At 41.3% G+C, this 21,130-nt stretch overlaps 1 protein-coding gene across 1 annotated transcript in view; it reads left to right on the forward strand.

Moving 5' to 3' along the window:
- Positions 1-21,130, forward strand: part of LOC145458289 (catenin alpha-2-like) — a 102,361-nt gene that overhangs the window by 77,858 nt on the left and 3,373 nt on the right. Inside the window, exons 2-19 of the mRNA XM_080336624.1 lie at positions 9,597-9,820; positions 10,747-10,929; positions 11,424-11,597; positions 12,230-12,373; positions 12,443-12,544; positions 12,735-12,889; positions 12,950-13,043; positions 13,238-13,465; positions 13,859-13,984; positions 14,238-14,330; positions 15,181-15,360; positions 15,423-15,506; positions 16,807-16,937; positions 17,670-17,775; positions 18,686-18,917; positions 19,708-19,829; positions 20,361-20,498; positions 20,560-20,676. Coding sequence (XP_080192750.1) covers positions 9,644-9,820; positions 10,747-10,929; positions 11,424-11,597; positions 12,230-12,373; positions 12,443-12,544; positions 12,735-12,889; positions 12,950-13,043; positions 13,238-13,465; positions 13,859-13,984; positions 14,238-14,330; positions 15,181-15,360; positions 15,423-15,506; positions 16,807-16,937; positions 17,670-17,775; positions 18,686-18,917; positions 19,708-19,829; positions 20,361-20,498; positions 20,560-20,676 — 2,586 coding nt within the window. The 5' untranslated portion in view covers positions 9,597-9,643. The remainder of the gene's footprint in view (positions 1-9,596; positions 9,821-10,746; positions 10,930-11,423; positions 11,598-12,229; positions 12,374-12,442; positions 12,545-12,734; positions 12,890-12,949; positions 13,044-13,237; positions 13,466-13,858; positions 13,985-14,237; positions 14,331-15,180; positions 15,361-15,422; positions 15,507-16,806; positions 16,938-17,669; positions 17,776-18,685; positions 18,918-19,707; positions 19,830-20,360; positions 20,499-20,559; positions 20,677-21,130) is intronic.

The following is a 21,130-nucleotide window of genomic DNA, read 5'->3' on the forward strand; positions in this document are numbered from 1 at the left end:
AGTAGCGATATGATGAATATATTTATTTCTTCAGCTGTAGGCCTATGCCTAATTGTTCCGCCTTCGATGCGCAACCTGGCCGTTTGACAGTCAATCGCTTTAGCGACTCCTTATGTAGGTTGCATGTCGCACGTGTAGCACGCCTACTGAAATGGGACTCGGTTTATTCGTGTTTGTGTGCCTAATAGAAGAAAGCAAATACACAGAGCTAACCGCTACTTCTATTCAAACTTGGGGCAGATCAATATTTTCGCAAGATTGCCATTTTACACAACTATCAATTTTATAGCCGGGACGTGTATGCGCACTACGCAGTGATGTGAGCTAATTTGACGGAAGTGATATAATTTGGGTAATTTTCAATCAACTGCATATGGCAGTATATTTTAAAACATAAAACAAGTTATTTTGTGTTGTCTCGGTAGACAAATTCATCTCTAAATCCAGGAAGCATGGCATAAGCGTTAAACTTCATTTGCACGTCATGTAGAATTAAGGGGCGAAAAAATACAGTGCTCCATATGGTTCCCAAAATATGGATCGCTCTATAGCGATCGAAAAAAATTTCAGTGACATGAATCACACTGAATCAGTGAATTTTCTGTAATAAACATTGTTTCATAGAACTGAGCAGCTTACTATAACAGGTTGTCTGGATCTTCTCTATTCCTTACCTATACCCGGCAAAACGTAGCATGCTACCATTCGAAATACATTTCTGTCGGTGGGTGATTCTTGAGAGACGTTAATAAAGCTCAGATTTGAGACACGCACTACAAAGTTTGGGATTTTCATTGATTGGTGGATAATCCGAGAATTATCAACGAAAAACTAAAATAACTCCGCTTCCACTAGGTGAAATTGAGTCAAATTTGTTTCGCATCGTCTTTGAAGACAGCTCAACAATTTCATGAAGTTGACAGAAAAATTTGGATTGTTTTTTTTTAAATTTTCCCTAATAAATTAAAATTTTTTATTGGATCTGCGGAGTCATATACTTGTTAGTAGGGATCGTGTGAACGTGAGGTTCGTGTTCGCGTTCTGTGTGTAAACCTCAGAAATTTAGAGGTTCACTTTCACAAACGAACCTTGGTAAGTTCTGCACCGTGAACCTTTTTCATACATTACAATTTTCACTTCATTATAACATCTTTGGTTGAAATTTATTGCATTTTAACTGTGGCGACTATATGCATTGCGCTATCTGCATAAAAAACATTAAACGAGCATGCACCTTGACAATTTGTGTGTAAGCTTGACCGGCAATCACACAACATCAAGAGCGAAATACTGTACACGTAGGTAGTCAGCGAATGAGGCTTATTCAACCAATCAATGAAGTTGTTCGCGTTCACACAGAATCTTTCAAAAAGGTTCGCGTTCACACCAACCTGAACCTTTCAGAAGTTCACACCATCCCTACTTGTTAGAATTGAACCAAATTTGATGTGCAGCGTTTTTTAGGGTAACCTGACAGTTTAATCAGTGAATGGCGGGAATCCGGGAAAAAAACTTATTTTTGAACAGCCCTAACCTACATCCATTCGAAATGTTATGTTGTCCTGCTACTGCGCCATGGCCGACCCGTTATATCAACCGAAATGTGTATTGCACGGGACGATAACGGTACGGAATTACACTGTTATAATTTGAAATGTTTAACGAAATATTTTGTGGTATGAATCACGATAAATAACGTACAGTACCGGAGTGTTATTCTGGTTGAAAGTCAACGATGTTCAAAACAATAATGTTGTTGTTGTGGACAAGGGCCTTGTATGAGGAATGATGTATGATCTTTGTACCCTCGAAAATAATCAGTACTAGGTAGCGAGTTCACTAATTGCAAAACCGGTTGAGATCGGCGGAAAGTGTCCGTAAGTGGCGTTACAGCTGCTTATCCAGGAACGAGAGACCTTACCCCTCCCCCAAACTGTGAACTCGAACATGGTGAAGCAATAAGTATCCAGTATGCCACAACATATGCATGACGCGTATGTGATAATAAGCCCTAATAACTGTCACGGGAGTTTGGAATCAAATGTTCTTCGATCCTTTATGCTCAGAAATCCAAAATATATATTGATGTTCGTAGGAAACACCTTTCCCTGCTGATACCGTTACCCTGATAAGCATTTACGCTAATCTGCAGGCCTTCAGGAATCCCAAATTGTTGCTGAGTCATAAAAACAAATCTGCTACATTACGCATCTAACTATACAGGTATACTACGTTATTATAGATTACTGGTTCACAAAATGAACTTTGCATCAAGAATATCATCGTAGTGATCGGTCGAAGCGCAATAGCATGATACCAATTCCTTACTTGCAAATTAGCATATAGGAGATGTCATTGGTATTTCAGAAGGATGGGCTTTCGATTTCGAACCGTAACCTACCCTGCGTACGCCACTATGCATCCGACGTACCATTACTGCCGTCGCAATCCGACTATTGCCAGCGACCAACGATGGCCAAGACGGGCGTGTCATCACAAATCATATGTTGATTGTGTGCCTTGACCTCTAAGGAACTCGTGAGACTGGTTCGCGGAGCCCTTGGAGTTCCTGGGAACAACGGCTAAGAGTCATCTCGGTTATCTTCTCACTCACCATATGAAAATATAATCTCTGTCCTTCAAATGAATAATTATCTAGATTTCGTGATTACGGTTTGAAAGTTCCTAATGCCGTCACTCACGTTTTCGACACAGATTTCCACCTCGGAGATCCCTGATTTCCGACAGTTACCTTCAAGACCAAAATGGCGGTGCGGATGCCAAGAATAAATCTGTAGATCCATATGACTGCATATAACTTAGGTAGTCATATCAACTAATTTGCCTGTCATGCCTCCTTCAACCATTGTTTAACTCTAACGCGACTCTTTGTAAACTATAGCCTGGACACATAGTGGAATGAGAAAGCTTACTATTCAAACTTTTATAGTCCAACGTATTCGGTGTCATGGGTGGGATGAACTGGCATATATCCATATACTCATGTTTGAAAGGGGATCGGGTAATTAGTATTACCTCCTACATTGCTGAAAATCAAGAATCAACCACCTGCATGATTTCGCATGGGATGAACTTATTTTCGAAAACCCTTTTTGCGGTATCGCAGTGACTCATTTCACTGCTGCGTTTGGTTCTATTGCTAACGAGGTCCTTCGTTAAAAGTTCAAGGTTGATCCTTGGCATCTATTGCCGTTTTTTTCGTCAAAGTATCTGCAAGACTGCATACAGTCTCATTTATTGACGAACTATCAATGTATGAAGACTCGCTGCGAATTGACCCATCCACTGACCTATCCGTTCGAAAGAGATACAAATCACTCCTTAGTAGGTAGTTGAAGTTGCTTTGTTAAACGTTTAGAAGTGTTTTCCTCTCCAGTCCATCTCCTTTACAATCATAAACGTCATGAAGACGTATTGCATATAAGTTTCTACATTGCTCTGAATTTATTATGCAGACCTTTGGTTGACTAAATGTTAAGTAGGCCACATGACCATTTGACATGTGCTGTTTTGTTATTTCATTGCAAGGGAAATTGATTGATACAGGCCTCATGGAATAATAATCGACTTCATCAGCAACCTATATCAGTAACGAATAACATCATCGTTTACTGTTGCGTTTCTGAATAAGGTATTGAAAGTACGGCATCATGAAATGAAGGTTCTCATCGTCAAGACATTTTTTGCTCAGATTGATTTTTTAATAATATTAGACTACATGGCATGCAGCTTTCTTTTTTATTCCACTCAGAATCATCCAATAAAATTAATATACTCATGGGTCGTATCCATGAATTGTAGTGCGGTCTTACTATTACAGATGAGTCGGAATACAGCGGTCCTTGTTGCGAAATGGTCTGGTGCAAGATATTTGCAAGAAACCAATATTGCCCGTGACCCCGTTTTCGCCAAGATAATAAAAATAGGTATTGCATTCTGTGTCCTTTTTGTAACGAGAAGGCCAATATAACATAAAATATCACTTTATTCTAGTCCACATATAAGCAACTACTGCAATTTTATTTACAAATATTTGCAAACATAACAATGGATGAGTGATCAAAATATATACCAATGACTGACAGCATATCTCATGCCATTAAAATGCCGGATGTAATCCAGATAGTTAACAACGCCGTACATACATTATAGTTGTCATTTATCAAATATTATCAGTAGCGAAACAAACACATGGTTAAGAACAAGTTGACACATTGCATATTTTTAATTGTATGATCGAATTTGTTACAGTACTTGTTCTTTTCCACAGTGTCTCTCCAAATGTCATTGTGTGTGCGGCAAACGTGGGGCGATGACTGCATCAATGTAATAGATTGCGACTAAAATTGCCCCTGCAATCCACGGTTATGATCACGATGTTACTGCAAACTCTCGCAGTATAGTTGATCACGATGACATAATAAATCGTCACGATTATTCACGATTACATTTATTTTGTTCTCTTCAACTTGAGCCTTGACTCATATTTGAAGACAATATAATTATTGCGATGAGACTATATCATGAGAGATCATTGATGACTTTTTGCTTAGAGTTAGATTAGGTAACGGTGAATGCAAGACATTTATCAAAATCGCTGACATTTATGCCAAAAAGAATCGGCGCTTCTTCGATAAACGCCCCAGATCGAAACAGTGTTTCACATGTAACCAGCAAGTGTTTCCCATGGACACGATCAAATTTTATAAACGTCAAAATAAATTGTTTTTTGCCTGTGGAGAGACGGATATTATGGTTGGATGTGGTCAAAGTTGGGAGTTGGGGGAGATTATGGTTGGGGGTAGGTGTATATTAGGGTTGTGTTAGGGCATTCCAGGATTAGAGCTGGGGAAGGGGATATTAGGGTTGGAGGCGGGTTAGGGTCAAAGTTGGTGTTAGCGTATCCCAAGATTAGGGTTAGGGATATCATGGTCGGGAGAGTGTGGAATATCGTGTCCCGCACTCCAAACCTATTCTTGGGTTACCCTTACCCTAACACAGCTCTAACCCCAACCCAGCTCTAACAACCCTAAACCCATCTTGGGATATATATCTCCCAACCCTAATATCCCACCTCCGGCAACCCTAATATCCCACCTCCGGCGACCCTAATATCCCACCTCCACCAACCCTAATATCCCACCTCCGGCAACCCTAATATCCCACCTCCGGCAACCCTAATATCCCACCTCCGGCGACCCTAATATCCCACCTCCACCAACCCTAATATCCCACCTCCGGCAACCCTAATATCCCCCCTCCCCAACCCTAATATCCCCCTCTCCTCCAACCCTAATATCCCCATTTCCTAACCCTAACACAGCTCTAACCCTAACCCAGCTCTAACCCTAACCCTAAACCCATCCCCTAACCCTAATATCCCCCTCCCCAACCCCAATATCCCCCTCTCCTCCAAACCTAATATCCCCCTTTCCCAACCCTAATATCCATCATTTCTCGAACCCTAATATCCCCCTCTACTCAACCCTAAAATCCTCCCTCCCCAATCCTAATATCCTCCTCTCCTCCAACCATAATATCCCCCTTGCACAACAAAGGCAAGAACAATTTATTTTGACGTTTATAAATTTTATTGTGTTCATGTGAACCATTTGTTGGTGTCATGGGGAGCACTGTTTCGATCTGGGGCGTATATCGAAGAAGCGCCAAAGAATCAGTATCCATTCACGCCAGGCGCGGAAATATTTCAAAGTTAATGAATGAATCTGGTCAAAATAATATCGGTACTTTCATATATTACAAGTGTTGCGGGCGACATTTGTACCGCGGAGATCAGTTGCAATGACACGGGTATTCGGCGTCTGTGTAGTGCTGAGCACTTCGACAAATTCTCTGGTCCGACTCCGATCCTGCTTTTCAATTCTCTGGTCCGGGTCCGATCCGGGTCCGGCCCTATCAGGAAAAGTACTGATCCGGCTCCGATCCGATTCCGATTCTACTACATGCTTCATATGCTTCATAGACGCGATTAGGCAGTCACGCAGCGAACGAATTTTAGATAGTTGTGAGCCGATGTTATGAAGGAAATGTGTCTAAGTTTCGTTCTCTGCGTGACTGCCTTATCGCGTCGAGCAAGTGCGACGATGAAGACATCGTGCCATGTAACGGGTTAAGCAGCCGCGGCAGCTGGTCTTGTAGAAATTTCAATAAATTGCAGCTCCATTACGGTGGCGTTCTGAAGGAAATAGCTGCGGTCAAAAATTTTTGTTCGTTTTTACCTTCAATTTGAGACCACATCATTTTTAGAGCGCAGTGCCCCTTTAAAATATCATTGCATATCGTTGCAATTAAGCTACTCGTGTCAGGACTTCTTGAAAAGGCACATAAAAAGCAAAACTGAATAGATAATTTGGGTATGCCGGAATGCCAAGTAGACCAGAGATGAGTATGGTTTAGGACAGCGGTTCTCAACCGGGGGTCCGCGGACCCCTAGGGGTCCGCGAAGCAATTTTAGGGGGTCCGCGAGACCTCTAAATTTTTGAAATGGTTAATAACCTAATTTTTATTATATTTTTTTTAATTTGAGAAAGCATGAGGCAGTTTCACACCACAACTGCTAAATTCTCATGACTCATATCATCATAATAATCGTCTGACATGGACTATCGTAGTGTGGAACTCATTTTCATTGCCAGTTTTCCAATAACCTGCTGATACAAACATATTGCTGTTTAGAAACGTTTTGTAAGAGTTTGTGGAAAAAATAAAAATATGGGGATAATAACGTCAATCAGGGTGACTTCGTAATGTATGCGAAACCTTTTCGATTTGAAGTTGTCAGTCTCACCAAATTAGTGAACAGTCGTTTGAAATACAAATTTCCGAAGTATTTCCATAATTTGTCCCAATGCAGGGAACAGCTTCTTGGAGATACAGAACTTTAATATACAATTGAATGGTATTGAAATGAACCCGAATATTTTCGGCTGACACTAGTCATAAATCGGACAATGATATACCTGCTCTTAAAATGCAGTCGCGTGCCGAATCCGGCCAGCGGTCCGTATGTTGCCCGTCCCTGCGCTAGATGCTGGACGTGATATGTTCATAAAATATGTGTTTCTTCATTTTGGTGCCATAAATGTTACGATCACAACAAAAGTATCGTCGGAAGCGTTATGTGTTAATATTGCATTAGCCTCCATCTATCTTTGCGGAAATGGTTTTCGGCACTCCTCGTTCATATCAAAACGAAGACGCGGATTTTCAAGACACGACGACGTACATCAAGAAATACAGCAGCAAAATTAGCTTTAAAATAATAAAAGTCCACCAATTTCTACATAAATAGTATGATGTTATCATCAAGAAAAATCAATATTTTGCTGTTTATCACAAGCCTACAGTTCATATTTGCACGTGACAGATGAAGGTTGAACCATAATAGAGCTAAAATTGAACTAAAACTTGAGGGGGTCCGCGAGGGTCCGTGACGGTCAAAAGGGGTCCGCGAAGCCAAAAAGGTTGAGAACCACTGGTTTAGGATTAGGTTTTGAAAAAACAGGATTTGTGAAATTTTGTCGGATTTGGATTGAATTTGGATAAGACATTTTTTTCAGAATGGATTAGGATTTGGATTGGATTTACCTATTTTCTGGTAGACTGAAATGTCGTGTGGCGAATGGCGACAAACTTTTACAGATCAGTTATTAATGTACTTATGGTTACTAGGTTATCTTGAATCAAGTGAATCGTTGGTTGTGAAAGAAAGTTTTCGAATCCCTCCATTGCATAAATTTATTTTTCTGAATTTCCAGTTGGAATCGGATTAGGATTGGACATGGACTTGAATATGAAAAAGTTATGAATTAGGATTTGGATTTGGATTTGAAGATTCGGATTTGGATTGGACTAGGACATCGAAATTTCAAATCCGCTCATCTCTGAAGCAGACCTATATTATATGATTAGGGCGATTTTTATTGACATGTCAAAAACAGTCAAAATTTTGTCAAAATTGTAGCGTTGGTCGAAAAAATGTCAAAATTCTTTACAAAGTCAAAAAAATTTGCAACCAGCGTTTCGTTTGTATCGTGGGTTTTTCACTGTCGGTGAACTTATCATTTGACATTTTACAGCTTGTAGCCTACTTTGTAGGCCTACCGTTGTAGACGGCCCATTGTCTCCTCATTGTGAATTATAAACTTTCAAATAAGCAAATAAATTGACATGGAGTTATGCTCAACGTACCGCAATGTCCAAACTGAACCACGACTGCGTGGGCATTTCATGGTTCTTTTATCAAGAAGCGCATGATGAAAAACTGTGATGTAGACACCATGGTCAGAATGAAGCAACACGGTGTGTCAACAGCAGTGTACTCACAACTTCAGTGTTGTCAGCCAACAACTGCTACTGTTGAACGTTCTTTCTCCATTCTTGGCAAGCTACTTAATAAGGACAGGCACTTTCTACCCGAGAATGTAGGAAAGTATCTTTCATTGTACTACAACAAATTTTAATTATTTCTACCATACGTAATGTAGGTGAACTACTGAAATTCTTCATAGCTCCAGATTTCGTTATAATAAAGTTTTTTCATGTAAAATATTGTGAGTTTTTGAGTCAAAAAAGTTTTTTCAGGCCAAACTACTTCGTAAAGACAGACAGTTCCAACTAGAAATGAATATAGGTAGCCTAGTACAATTCTAACATCATGTGGGAAAACACCTAATTTGCATACGTTAGGTCAAATTTTGGTAAAAACTTTGATTTTTAGGTCAAAACAATTGCCCTATATATGATACATGATACATGCGACCGTAGTTCGATATACTGTGTCGATGATTGAGCTATAGACTATAGAGACTACAGCCTCTATAATTGAGCTATGCTGAGACTGTAGTTGCAGTGTTCTTACAATGATGACTGACGCCATAGTTAGTCAAGTATCAGCGAATGCCCATTTTAGGCGTTGTTGATGAGAATGTCCTTTTCTCCTAACACGTCACTGTTGTTGCCGTCTGAGAAAGGGCCAGGTGAGGCTCATAAATCGTTGATTTGATATCACATTTTGAAGATTACGGTATTCTAGCTGTTTTACCTATGATATTATATGACCAAGAATAGGATCTTGCAGAGCCTAGAATTTATTCCTCTTTCGACGAGATCTGAAAACTTATTGAGATTCGATTCCCGAATATTCAATTAATTGATGTTGAGATTGGAAATATGATGCTATGTCCATTATTATTAGGCCAGGATAACCCGATAAATTGTTGTTCGGCACTCCTTTTGATATCATTACACTGTGAAAATAGCGTAATCTTACATCATCTGCATTATTCGAAATGGCAGCCTCGAAAGAGAGTCAACCTGGTGCTCGAAATCAGAGACACCGCTAGAGGGGATGAAATTTTCTGTTTAGAAATACTGAGCTTCTTTGATAGAATTGGTTGCGCCCACTCGTAAATTATTTTATTCCGTATTTAGATATCTGATCTGACTGAGATTATCTTATCGTCAGTTTTACGTGAGTCTCCACCGCTTAGGTTTGGAGATTTGTACCCTGTTCTCTGTTATTATTTAATATTATCACCAACCCTTACGAACAGAGAACGAATATACTATACAGCCGTGAGTTTCGTTAGTCGGCCTAAACATGAGCTCAATTTCATCAAGCTCCGCTGGGGCTACCCAGAGATGGAATCAAAAGAACTTGGAAATATTAACTTTATCCGTCGAAAAGACTCTGGAGCCCCTTGTTATTCAAGTAACGACACTGGTCAACACGAAAGGACCATCCAACAAGAAAAAGGGAAAAAGCAGGAGCCCAAAGGTAATTTCATCTTACAATTTATTCCTATTGTTAGTTTAATTGTTTTCATGAGCGCAAAATCAAATACAGCCAAGTGATTCGCTTCTGAATCGAGTCTTGTCTCGTGACTACAAATAATACAAGACCAGTTCTACATCACATTGAAGATAATCTTTTGATGACCTATTTGAGTATTTCGTTGATATTTGTAACATTGCTGTGGTGGTGTGGCCTGGCCTTCAGAGATGTGTAAGCTCCCCTGTATGGAATCGGTGTTTTTTTATCATTTTTTATTGAATTGCTTTAACCTGAAGAATCATCGCTGCTCAGTGCTCACATGTTATGTTAGGCAAAACGTACCGAGATTCCAGTAGGGTAAGCTCCACTAATGTCAGTATAGCTTATATGCTGGGGAACATATATGTTTTCTATGTTACGATACGACCAATCAAGGCTTGACCAGTGGAAGATAGCACCAAAACTAATTCTCGTTGATCAATTAACTCATAGCGGCATGGTGAGTATGAGGTCTATAATTTCAGTACTTGGAAAAAATCATATCTCACTATTCGACCCGAATCCTTGTGAGTGACCCAGCCTTGATTGTTTTCTACAAATTTAAACACATTCAATATTGATGTTCCTTACTTGTTTGTGGTTATAAACCCTCCACACTACATGATTTCTTCATTACAGAACATAGGCTACATTCGTTTTACAAGTGAATAGTATATCTATATAAACCCTCGGGAATATTTTGGCTGACCTGACACTCGTCAGCGGTAATCGTCAGCAACCAGTACAGAATTGGAAGACATTGTTGATATACGACGTTCTCTTCAATTCCACTAGTTAGGTTTATTTCAATATGAATATACTATTCACTTGGATGTTGTAGTTCTGCATCTGCAACGTAGCTTACGTATTCATGATTTTGTATATTTCAGGTTTTAGTTGGTGCCGTCGAGAAAGCCACAGCGGCATTTGTCGCGAAAGGTACCGAGATAGCTAAAGAGAGCACTGAACTCCGCAAAGAAATGCTGGAAGCCGTTGACAAAACTCGCACTGATGGCGAAAACATGTCACACACTGCCCACGAATTCGCGGACGACCCGTGCTCGTCAATCAAGGTATTTCATGTCGTTTCATTCCAAACTGTACGGCTACTGTGGATAATCATATACCGTACGTCAGACTTGGACAACTAGAAATGTTTCAGCTTTTCCGAATTAAATTAGAATTAGATTAAAATTATAGCTACACAGTTTATTCCAAGTTGATTAGAATTATAGCTATGCAGTTTTTTCCAAATTAGATTGGAATTAGAATTGCTGAATTCGTGAAAAATTGGATATTGAACAGAAGCATGAGAATAGCTAATATCTGTTCAGCACGCACAGCTCGTTTCGCACTCTTCATCTCTCCTGTAGCATTTTCAGGAAAAGCAGAGGTTAGATTAGAATTAAAATTATAACATAGAAATATGTGACAGATTAGGTAACAATTAGAGCAAATGAACATTTCACAAATTAGATTAGAATTAGAATACCTGTATTTTGATCTGTTTAGACAACTCGAACTATCCCAGTTTTCAATTCTGATGAGTACGTAATATTCATTACAGAGGGGAAGTATGGTGCGCGCTGCCCGGGCCCTTCTGTCTTCCGTCACCAGATTGCTGACACTCGCTGACTTGTCAGACGTGTACAATCTCTTGAAACATTTGCGTATCACCCAGAAAAGTATGGCGAAAGTGAAAGACTCTCGCAGTCAAGATGAGCTTCTGAGAAACTTCAAGGTGAGAACTATTTTTTTGGCAAAATGTTTCAGCATTTATTCTTGACGAGTCGATACAAAGTGGTGATGTAAAATCATTAAATCGCTACCAAGACTCTTCAAAATCTTTGAATTTCAAGTCTGGTATCATACGTTGTAGCGTAGCAATAATCACATATGATTGGAAATTGTAATAAAGCAGTGTGTATTCTGAAATCAATCGTTGAAATCGGTGTCGTATTATTTAATTTCTTTCATGATAGTACTGTGGTCTACTATGAGATCGAGACTTACGTGCCAAAGCTTTTCATGCAATCCATTACAGGCTCTTGGCAATGTCTTGATATCTACTTCTGCTTAATAGGGAGTCTGTCACTCCAAATCTCACACTTTTCGCCAATTAATGACTCTTCAAACTCCCTCAGATTCAAAACTATGACTCCAATTTATTAGTCATTCCATTTGGAATTAGCCACTCCCGAATTCCAATATATTACAAACTTTCAAGAGAATAGATACTTTCAAGGAGGCTTATAAATAACAAATTATAGATACAATCGCTTCATTACTGTGTACTTTATACTACTGGCATTGCAGGAGGTCCCCGACTGCCCATGTTTGTGCAATCTATCATTTAACATGAAGTCTGTTTAGGAATTTGGCCGGGACTTGGCAGAGCTGAACCACGCCACTGCATGCAGGCAGAATGATCTTAAAGATCAAAGGAGGAGGGAAGATCTCGCTGCCGCCCGTGGCGAAATAAAGAAGAACAGCATGATGCTGTACACTTCCTCTCAGGTTTGTAGAAAAGAAGAAGGTATGATTGCTCCTGTACAAAATTTTGAAGGATTCCCAAATCTTTTCTAGGCGTATCTACATCACCCTGAGGTGGCTGCGGCCAAAGCAAACCGGGACTATGTCTTCAGGCGTGTTGAGGAAGCTCTCGGCCGCATCTCGGACACTGTACAGGTATGGATATATTAATAAAACTCCTTATGTGTAATGATTTGAACCATACAGCGTATTTTTGCACAAATCGTCTTATGTGTCCCGTTGAAATCATTTTACCACTTATGACCAGAGGTGATCGAGTAGTCCTCGTTGGTACTCGAGTAGAAGCAGAAGTTTCTTTACTGATGCGCAACATTCTTTATCACAGGCTACTGGCGAGTCTCACCCGAGGCCCGAGGAGGGCACCGGAGAGTTGGCGTACGCTCTGGATCAATTCTTGGATAAGATCGACATGGAGCCGCTCGACTTTGATGAATCGCGTCACAGGCCCTCGCTGGAGGAAAGGCTCGAGAGCATCATCAGGTGAGAGACTTTGCGTTTCTGGTAGAAGTAATTTTCGGCATGTTTACTTGGTCGTTTTAGTGGCGCCGCGCTGATGGCGGACTCGTCCTGCACCAGAGACGATAGGAGAGAGAGAATCGTGGCGGAATGTAATGCTGTCCGTCAAGCTCTGCAGGTAAGGGCAAACGGTCTAGGATTTTCTTGTTCTCTTGCGGAGATGGCATGGATTTTGGTTTGCCCAGCTAGTTCAGAATTGATGGCAACTTACTTACCTAGGTGTTACCAGAAATGGAACTGTTTTTTTAAGGGAAGTCAATAGGGCTAAGGTTTTTGACTTGGATTTGACCACCTCTGTTTTTTTTATCGCAGGACCTTCTTCAAGAATACATCAACAATTCTGGCAAGGAAATGCGTACCGAGGACCTGGAGAAGGCCATCGACCACATGGTGCAGAAGACCAAGGACCTACGCCGTCAGCTGCGTAAGGCGGTCGTGGACCACGTGTCGGATTCGTTCCTGGCCAGCAACGTGCCGCTGCTGGTGCTGATCGAAGCGGCCAAAAACGGCGACGAGAGACAGGTCAAGGAGTACGCCCAGGTAGGGAGAAACGGCCTGTTGGCTGACAGGTGGCAATGATGTACTAAGGCTCTTCAAATTTTTTTTTTTGATTAGACACGCGACCCTGTGAAATTATCAGTTCAACTAAGAAACGCTGCAATACAAATAAGGCTCAACTACAACCAGTAGAAGCAAGTTCATTAGAGTAAAAAATTTTTGATTTGAAAAATTAACTTTATTTCATATTTCTCGGAGGACCCCATGAAATTGTTAGGTTGACCTAACTAACAAAACTCTTGAAACCGGATTTGGTTCAATCCCAACCCGTAAAAAGCGACGTTGTTAGATATACTATTTAGTTACATGCTAAAATTGTCGCTCAGTATGTGCAAACGAGCAGAATCTGTTGCCAGCTCTATTTGATTTCCACAGGTCTTCAGGGAGCACGCCGGTAAGCTGGTGGAGGTCGCCAACTTGGCTTGCTCGATGTCCAGCAACGAGGAAGGCGTCAAAATGGTGCGACTGGCCGCAAAGCAGATCGACACTCTGTGCCCGCAGGTATGTGCGTGTCGAATTTGGCAACTTTCAATTTTGGCGGTTTTGAATCATTTTTGAGTCATATTCTGTTGATATCATATCTCTGGATATGACAGGTCGAAGTTTGTAGGAAAATTGATCTCTCTTAATTGTGTGGGAAAGTTATGGTTTCTCGTGTTCCGTGTTTTGTTTTTACTGTTGTGAAAAAACGCTTGGGACTTTACAGTCTTTCACGTTCTCTTCCTCTCCTAACCCTTATCTGGTTCATTAAAAGGTTATCAACGCAGCGCTGACGTTGGCCGCGCGTCCAGAAAGTAAGGTCTCGCAAGACAATATGGACGTCTTCAAGAAGGCTTGGGAAACTCAGGTCAGTGGACAGGAACATGTAGTCGGTCCGGCAGGGCAAAACGGAGTACCCAAGTGGTTCGAGTCCTGATGGAGTATTAGGCTGGAATTGACTGTTCGTGTATCGCTCAAGGTGACCTCAGAACAATATGCATGATTTCAAAAGTGTAAATATGAACCCGAAACTCGTCAGGGGTAATTGTCAGTAACTAGTAGAGAATTGCAAAGAACATTGTATGATCTCAACAATTGTATCACAAATGATGTCGTTCACAATTCCATTTATGTGCCTTGGAGTCGTCTTTTATCAAAATAAGCTAACCCAAACTCTTATAACAAAAGGAGTTTGTGTACCACCTGAAACTAGTACATGAACGCTCTCTCATTCGAAATTTGATGCTGGTGACGTCATATTTTGTGATACGATTGTTGATATACAATGTTCTTTCCAATTCTCTGCTAGTTGCTGACGATTACCCCAGACGAGTGTCAGCCGAAATATTCGGGCATATTTCAATATGAATAAACTATTCAATTGTATATTGAAGTTCTGTACCTCCAAGAAGCTCTTCAAAAGTGTAAATGTGAAGATTTTATTCGACTCAACTTAGATTGATGCCAGTTATACTTAGTAATTTGGTATTATTGGGCCCATACCCACTTGGGCAAAAAGTGTCGACGTTTTTTTAGTTTTTGACTGTTCTTAATTTTCGACCTGTGTCAATGGCAACTTCGCAATTTATAACTGGATTTGGATTTGAGAACTCCAATTGTCGGGCCAAGCCCTAGTAGTCCAATAGCATCGTCAAAATAAGTAGTACAATATCTGGCACCGAAGTAGTACGATTGTTGAAGTTGTTTGGCGCTACTAGGTTGGCATCCTGACCGAGGCTGTCGACGACATCACGACTATCGAAGACTTCCTCGCCGTGTCGGAAGCTCACATCTTGGAAGACGTCACCAGCTGCGTGATGGCGCTGCAGCAGAACGACTACGAGACTCTGGATCGCAAGGGCGGCGACATCAGAGGGAGATGCGCTCGAATTTGTCAAGTAGGGACTCTAGACACGGTGCGCTTTCGGAACGGGCTCGTAACTAAATGTAACTATTGAAGGTCGTCAACGACGAGATGGATCACTACGAGCCGGACTACAGCATCAATAGGGTATTGGAAACCTGTCAGGCTTTGCAGGAAAAGGTGATTTGATTTTACGTCGAGTTGCTAAGCTGGCTTTTATGTGTCGTTATTTGTGGTATTGATGGTGTTTTCGACTGCAATGGTCGTTATACCAGGCTGATATTCTGTAGTACGGTTCAGTAGCTGCAGACTTGCAGCACTGCAAACTTCTAGGCTTACATGGACTAGATGGCAAGGAGGAGACTAGATTAACTTTTGTGTGTGTTTTATGGGTGTGTATGTGTTGGCAATATGCCGGTACGGCATTTAGTATTAGTTTTAAGCGATCTTTGAGTGTGAGCAGCGCGATTTCGTGCGGCGTTTGATGTGAGATTACTCGCAAAATTTGTAAACTGATCCACGCAAATTGGCTGTTCAGGAAACTATCGATCCAATTCAGGACGCAATACATACCCTTCTCGCCTGTATTGCCGCTGAAGTTTCCGGGCGGCAATACATTGATGGTGCTACCAGCGGTGGTCAGCAGGGTTGTAACCAAGTCAATCTCACTTTTATAGTTTTGACTGAGAGTCAAGTCGAGTCATTTTCAATTCACCACCGAGTCAAGTCCAAGTCATCAAGCCGAGGGTCGAGTCCGAGTCAAGGGATTGTGACTCGAGTCCGAGCCCAAGTCCTTGTGTTGACTGCTCAGTTTCAGTTAAAAGTCTTGTTAAAGCCACTTTTTATAACTCTGTTTGGTGATATCGAATTTATAATATGCTAATTTTCCTCACTTTTAGCAGTTTCTGGTCGCATTTTCAAGTACCAGTACCAATAGACAAAATCCCGATAGTGTGATTAACTTACTATTCTTAGAAATTACAATGAAATGTCGGTCTTGGCTGTCTGAATCTCGAGTCATATGACTTGGTTCGAGTCATGCGCGATGACTCGAGTCCAAATCAAGTCAATACACAGATTGACTCGAGTCGAGTCATTTCCGTATTTTAAGAAAATGACTCGAGTCATCAGAAAATCGTGACTCGAGTCGAGTCATGACTCGAGTCATTACAACCCTGGTGGTCAGATATTGATTCCTCGCACCACTTACCTCAGTGATGCTGATTTTAGACTGATTCCACTTTAGCAAAGCTGCCTACATTTAAAATCTGGATTTCTGCAAGTATAATGTAGCTTACGGATGAGTTTGTGTCACTTTTACGAGTGATTTCGTCGTTGTACGGACTGTGCGAAATTGCTTCTATTTGTGGTGTAAAGTTGCAATCCATCGACCAAATTTTACTTTTTCAAACCACTTTCGCTGGAAGGTAGTTTGCCACTGGAAATTCCATGTCTCATCGCCATCTTAAATGTTTTGTAGATCATGCCGAATTTCGAGGGCGTGCTTGAGACGTCGGTTGACAATTTGGCAAAGGACCCGCCGGAAGACCCGCACGAAAATGAGTTCATCGACTCGTCCAGACTGGTTTACGACGGTGTCCGAGAGATCAGGTGACTTGTTTCTGACAAAAGCATATCCTATGTATGATCGTCTATACTTGCAAGCGTTCACTATTATTCATTGCGCCACATGTTTTGAAATAGGCCACTTATGACTTATATTTTATATGATTAGTCGGTAGAGTCTGAGTCAAGAAGCTTCCAGTACTACCACGCATAACAGTAATTTATACTTGGAGTGTTAAAATATGCATGCCAGTTACACTTGATAATGTATTCTTTCTGTTCTATTGACACTACTATGTCATGGCAATCTGAAACAAAGCTGTCGGTCCGTGGCTACTACACTGGCGTGTCGATTGGTAGTCTTGCGCTACGTGCTTTGAAAGATAGCTACCTTTTATTGAGGTTTCCAGGTGATGCGGTCGGGAGAAATTTTTTTCGATGACTATAAATTCCCCTTTATGAAATAGCTTCTGGCGTATAATTTCCATATTCGGAAACCTCTGCTCTCTCGACTCAACGCTAATCATAAATACATATTTGGATTCAAGTGGTCGGGTCGTTATGTCCAGCCCAGCCTTCTTAGTGTGTTTCCGAAGTTGATAAAGTGGTCGATAGTCCCAAGTTTTTTCCGATCTTATTAGAAAAGTGCACGACTTCGCTCAAGCAAACAAAAGAATATAGTGTCGACAAAAATTTTCACAAACGTTTTAAGCTCAATTTTTAATGTCGCGATGATTTTGTGGCCAGTCACAACTAATTAGATGCGTTTTAATACAGACGCGCCGTGCTGTTGATCAAGAATCCGGAAGATATCGAAGACTCCGACTACGAAGATGTGGTCGGCGGATCCGAGGTTGGCGCCAATAGCCGAGTCACAGCACAGGTATGATTGCGTGATTTGACTACTTGAAAAGAAAATGCCTGAAATATCAATAGCTGGGATGTTTCCGTGTTCATATTATCGTAATGCTTACCCCTCCGTAAATATAAGTTTCGTCGTTTTTCTATTGCGCGGGTATGTTTTTGTAATAGTGCAAAGTAATTATTAAACCCGTCGGGCTAAGCTAAACTAAACTGCTAGCATCAGAACTTTGAGACCCAGAAGAAAAAAGGGGGGCACAAGTCAACAATTAGCGACCACAACACTGACAGCGAAACCAAAGACGACACCAAATCAACATTTAGAAAGAGTCGAGCAATGCTTAATTACTATGGCAAGTTTTTTGTAGTCAAATCTGTGGAAAGTTGCACTTATTTTTCACGAAAGTTAACACTAAAAAGTTGCATTCATGGGCAAGTTCCTTGAAATCGTTCCGTATCCGACGTACTGTAGCAAAACTGAATGTTGGCGACTTCAACGAAATCGATAGCCTGAATGTATTGACCTAGTGAAAATATAATTCTGGGCGGTCTAGCCTGAATGTATGTCAAATCAGGAAGGACCTCAAATTTAAACAACAGTGAAATAATCAAGCGATCTATACGCATATGGTGCCAAATATTTCCAGTAAACAGTGGCATGAAAACTTGCAAAAAGTTGCATGAAAAACCGAAATAGGTGCATGAAAAAATGAAGAAAAGTTGCAATATAAGATTCCTCCCAACAGCTTAAAACACCATACTGAGTATTTAGGAAGCCGCCGGACGAAAAAAAGTTTCAAAAGATGCAAAAATGTCCCTACTAATTACCTAATAATTACTACTGCATATTACTGTAGTGACAGTATTACTTCTAGAGCATAAATATATTATCTGCCCACCGCTTTGACCACCAAGTTTGATATACCCCACAGACCACCGATACGGATGCTGCCGGGGGCAAAAAGAGCGAACGGGCTATGTTCCGCGAGCTGCCCGAGGAGGAGAAGGCCAAGATCAAGGAGCAGGTGCAGGAGCTCATTCAGGAGAAGCACCTGCTCGACATTGAGGTGTCGAAGTGGGATGAGTCTTCCAACGACATCATCGTCCTGGCCAAGCAGATGTGTATGATCATGATGGAGATGACCGATTTCACCAGAGGCAAAGGTCTGCGGATGGTTTCGTTTCTGGTTTACAATCTTATCCAAGTCGAGAAGTGTGACGTATTACCAGACTTGGACGATAAGATGACTGTCTATTAGACTCCTTGAAGCAAAATGCCGATAATCGAATTATTGAAATTGTTTCTTCACGCAGTTGTTGTACACTGTCTTAACGACCCAGTCTTTATTATCCATTCGCCATACTAGATCATGACTGCGCAAGTGCGCATTCAGTTGTCAATAACGCACCGAAGTTTGATTGAAATTGGGCTCCCCTGCATTATGAGCAAGTCAATATTCACATATCTGAACTGTATTGAATAGAATCTATCTAAATGTGTATCTTGACTGGCAAGATTATCTGATCTTTGTTGCATTGGCATTTGGTACTTTGATTTGATCCGCTTAGAATTTTGAAAATTGTCCTCTCCCCCCTTTTGTTTCATTACTCCGTCCTATTCTCTCAGCTGGCTTGGCGCCTCATCTGCGTGTTTATCATTGACTGGTGGATAGGGCATCGTATGAGAATTCGTAACCCTATCTCAAAGCCTAACATATTCGATTGTAGATAGATGTCTGACCAAGGATATACACTTGCGTTCTCGCCAATTATAAAGTTTCACAGAGAACACTGTTGACAACCGCGTGAATTTTGACCTGTGCATGGGAAAAACGTGTTAGCGATGGTCTTTGGGAACACGTCTCGAAGCTTACTAGGAAGTGGTGCACTAGACCCTGGCGGTCATGTAGACTTTGCAATTTGTGATGCACGAATCAATTTTTTTGTTGCTTAGGTAATCTGAAGAACACGTCCGACGTGATCGCGGCTGCCTCGAACATCGCCGATGCCGGTAATAGACTGGACGCACTCGCCAGCACAATTGCCGACGTGTGCCCGGATTCTGCGGCCAAGCGGGTTAGCGAGTTAGAGTGTCTTAGTACCGTAATCATGTCCTGTGTATTTCTATTTGGTTACCAGCAGAATTAGTGGTTTCCAAGACATGTCAAAATTACTTCTGAAATAATGTGGAGAAGGAAATTTTGGAAATTACTCCAGTAAATAGTTTGAAAAAGAAGATTTTGTTGAAGTGTCGCACACCTTTGGCAGTTAATCTGCGGGTTGCTATATTCGTGACTCAGAATGACCATTGACACTAAAAATATGTGCAATTTTCTCAAAAAGATTCAGTTTCTGTGTCACCAGGGCTATTTCGCCCGGTATTTATGTCAATTTCACTCATAGTTGTGTTCCAAACTTGTCGAAAAGCAAGCACTCCACAAAAGCTGGTGTGTAATAAGTAAGTTGTTTTTTACCGAAAGACTGAGTAGGAGTGGAAGTAGTGCAAGTCAGCAAATCCTGCTGCAGTACCCAGAAAAAGTGAAAGTACATCTACTATTACCACCTCTGAATAGTGAAGTGTGAAAAGCAATCTCTGCTCTATCCCAGGATCTGATGGCTTACTTGCAACGGATTACCCTGTGCTGTCACCAGCTGAAAATGTGCGCCCGGGTCAAGGCAGAGGTGGTCAGCATCGGCGGCGAAACGGTCGTGTCCGGGCTGGACAGTGCTACTTCTCTCATCCAGGTACGCGATTCGACGATTACGTCCTGTCGGACAGGGTGTGTACTCGTGATTTTCTCCGCAGGCCGCTAAGAACTTGATGAACGCCGTGGTGCTCACGGTGAAGGCGTCTTACGTGGCGTCCACAAAGTACAGGAAACATCACCAAAACGACCAATCTATCGTCACCTGGAAAATGAAGGTAAGCTCCGGCCTTTTGTAATAAGGCTCGACCTGGTTCTGAAACCTTTTGTACCCCGGACCTCTGAATTTTCTTGGATAGGTCGGTATTTTACTGGCACGCAAATTCAGAGTTTCTAGTTGCTGCTGGGTAATATCCAACTCGCTGGCTATCCGACAGTCATCGAGCATGTCCAGTCCACATTCAAGTAGAAATACAAACAATTTCTAGTAAAGACATACCAGCTCATCCCATATTTTACCGGACCACGACCTGGCATATCGATCTCGCCTTCCGACACGTACCATCTTTTTTTACATCGCCTATGCCGGGTGGGTGTCTGATTTCGAAGACTACTCCAAGTCGTTTCGACACCTTCCTATCTTTCGTTGTCTCGCAGTCTTGAGGTGTATCGAAATGATGAAAATTGTGGCAATAAATTGAATTGACTTTTCAGTATCTAAAATTCCTTCAT

Source organism: Botryllus schlosseri, chromosome 16, assembly GCF_051294905.1.
Source record: "Botryllus schlosseri isolate E-star chromosome 16, Bs_hap1, whole genome shotgun sequence".
Lineage (NCBI taxonomy): Eukaryota > Metazoa > Chordata > Ascidiacea > Stolidobranchia > Styelidae > Botryllus > Botryllus schlosseri.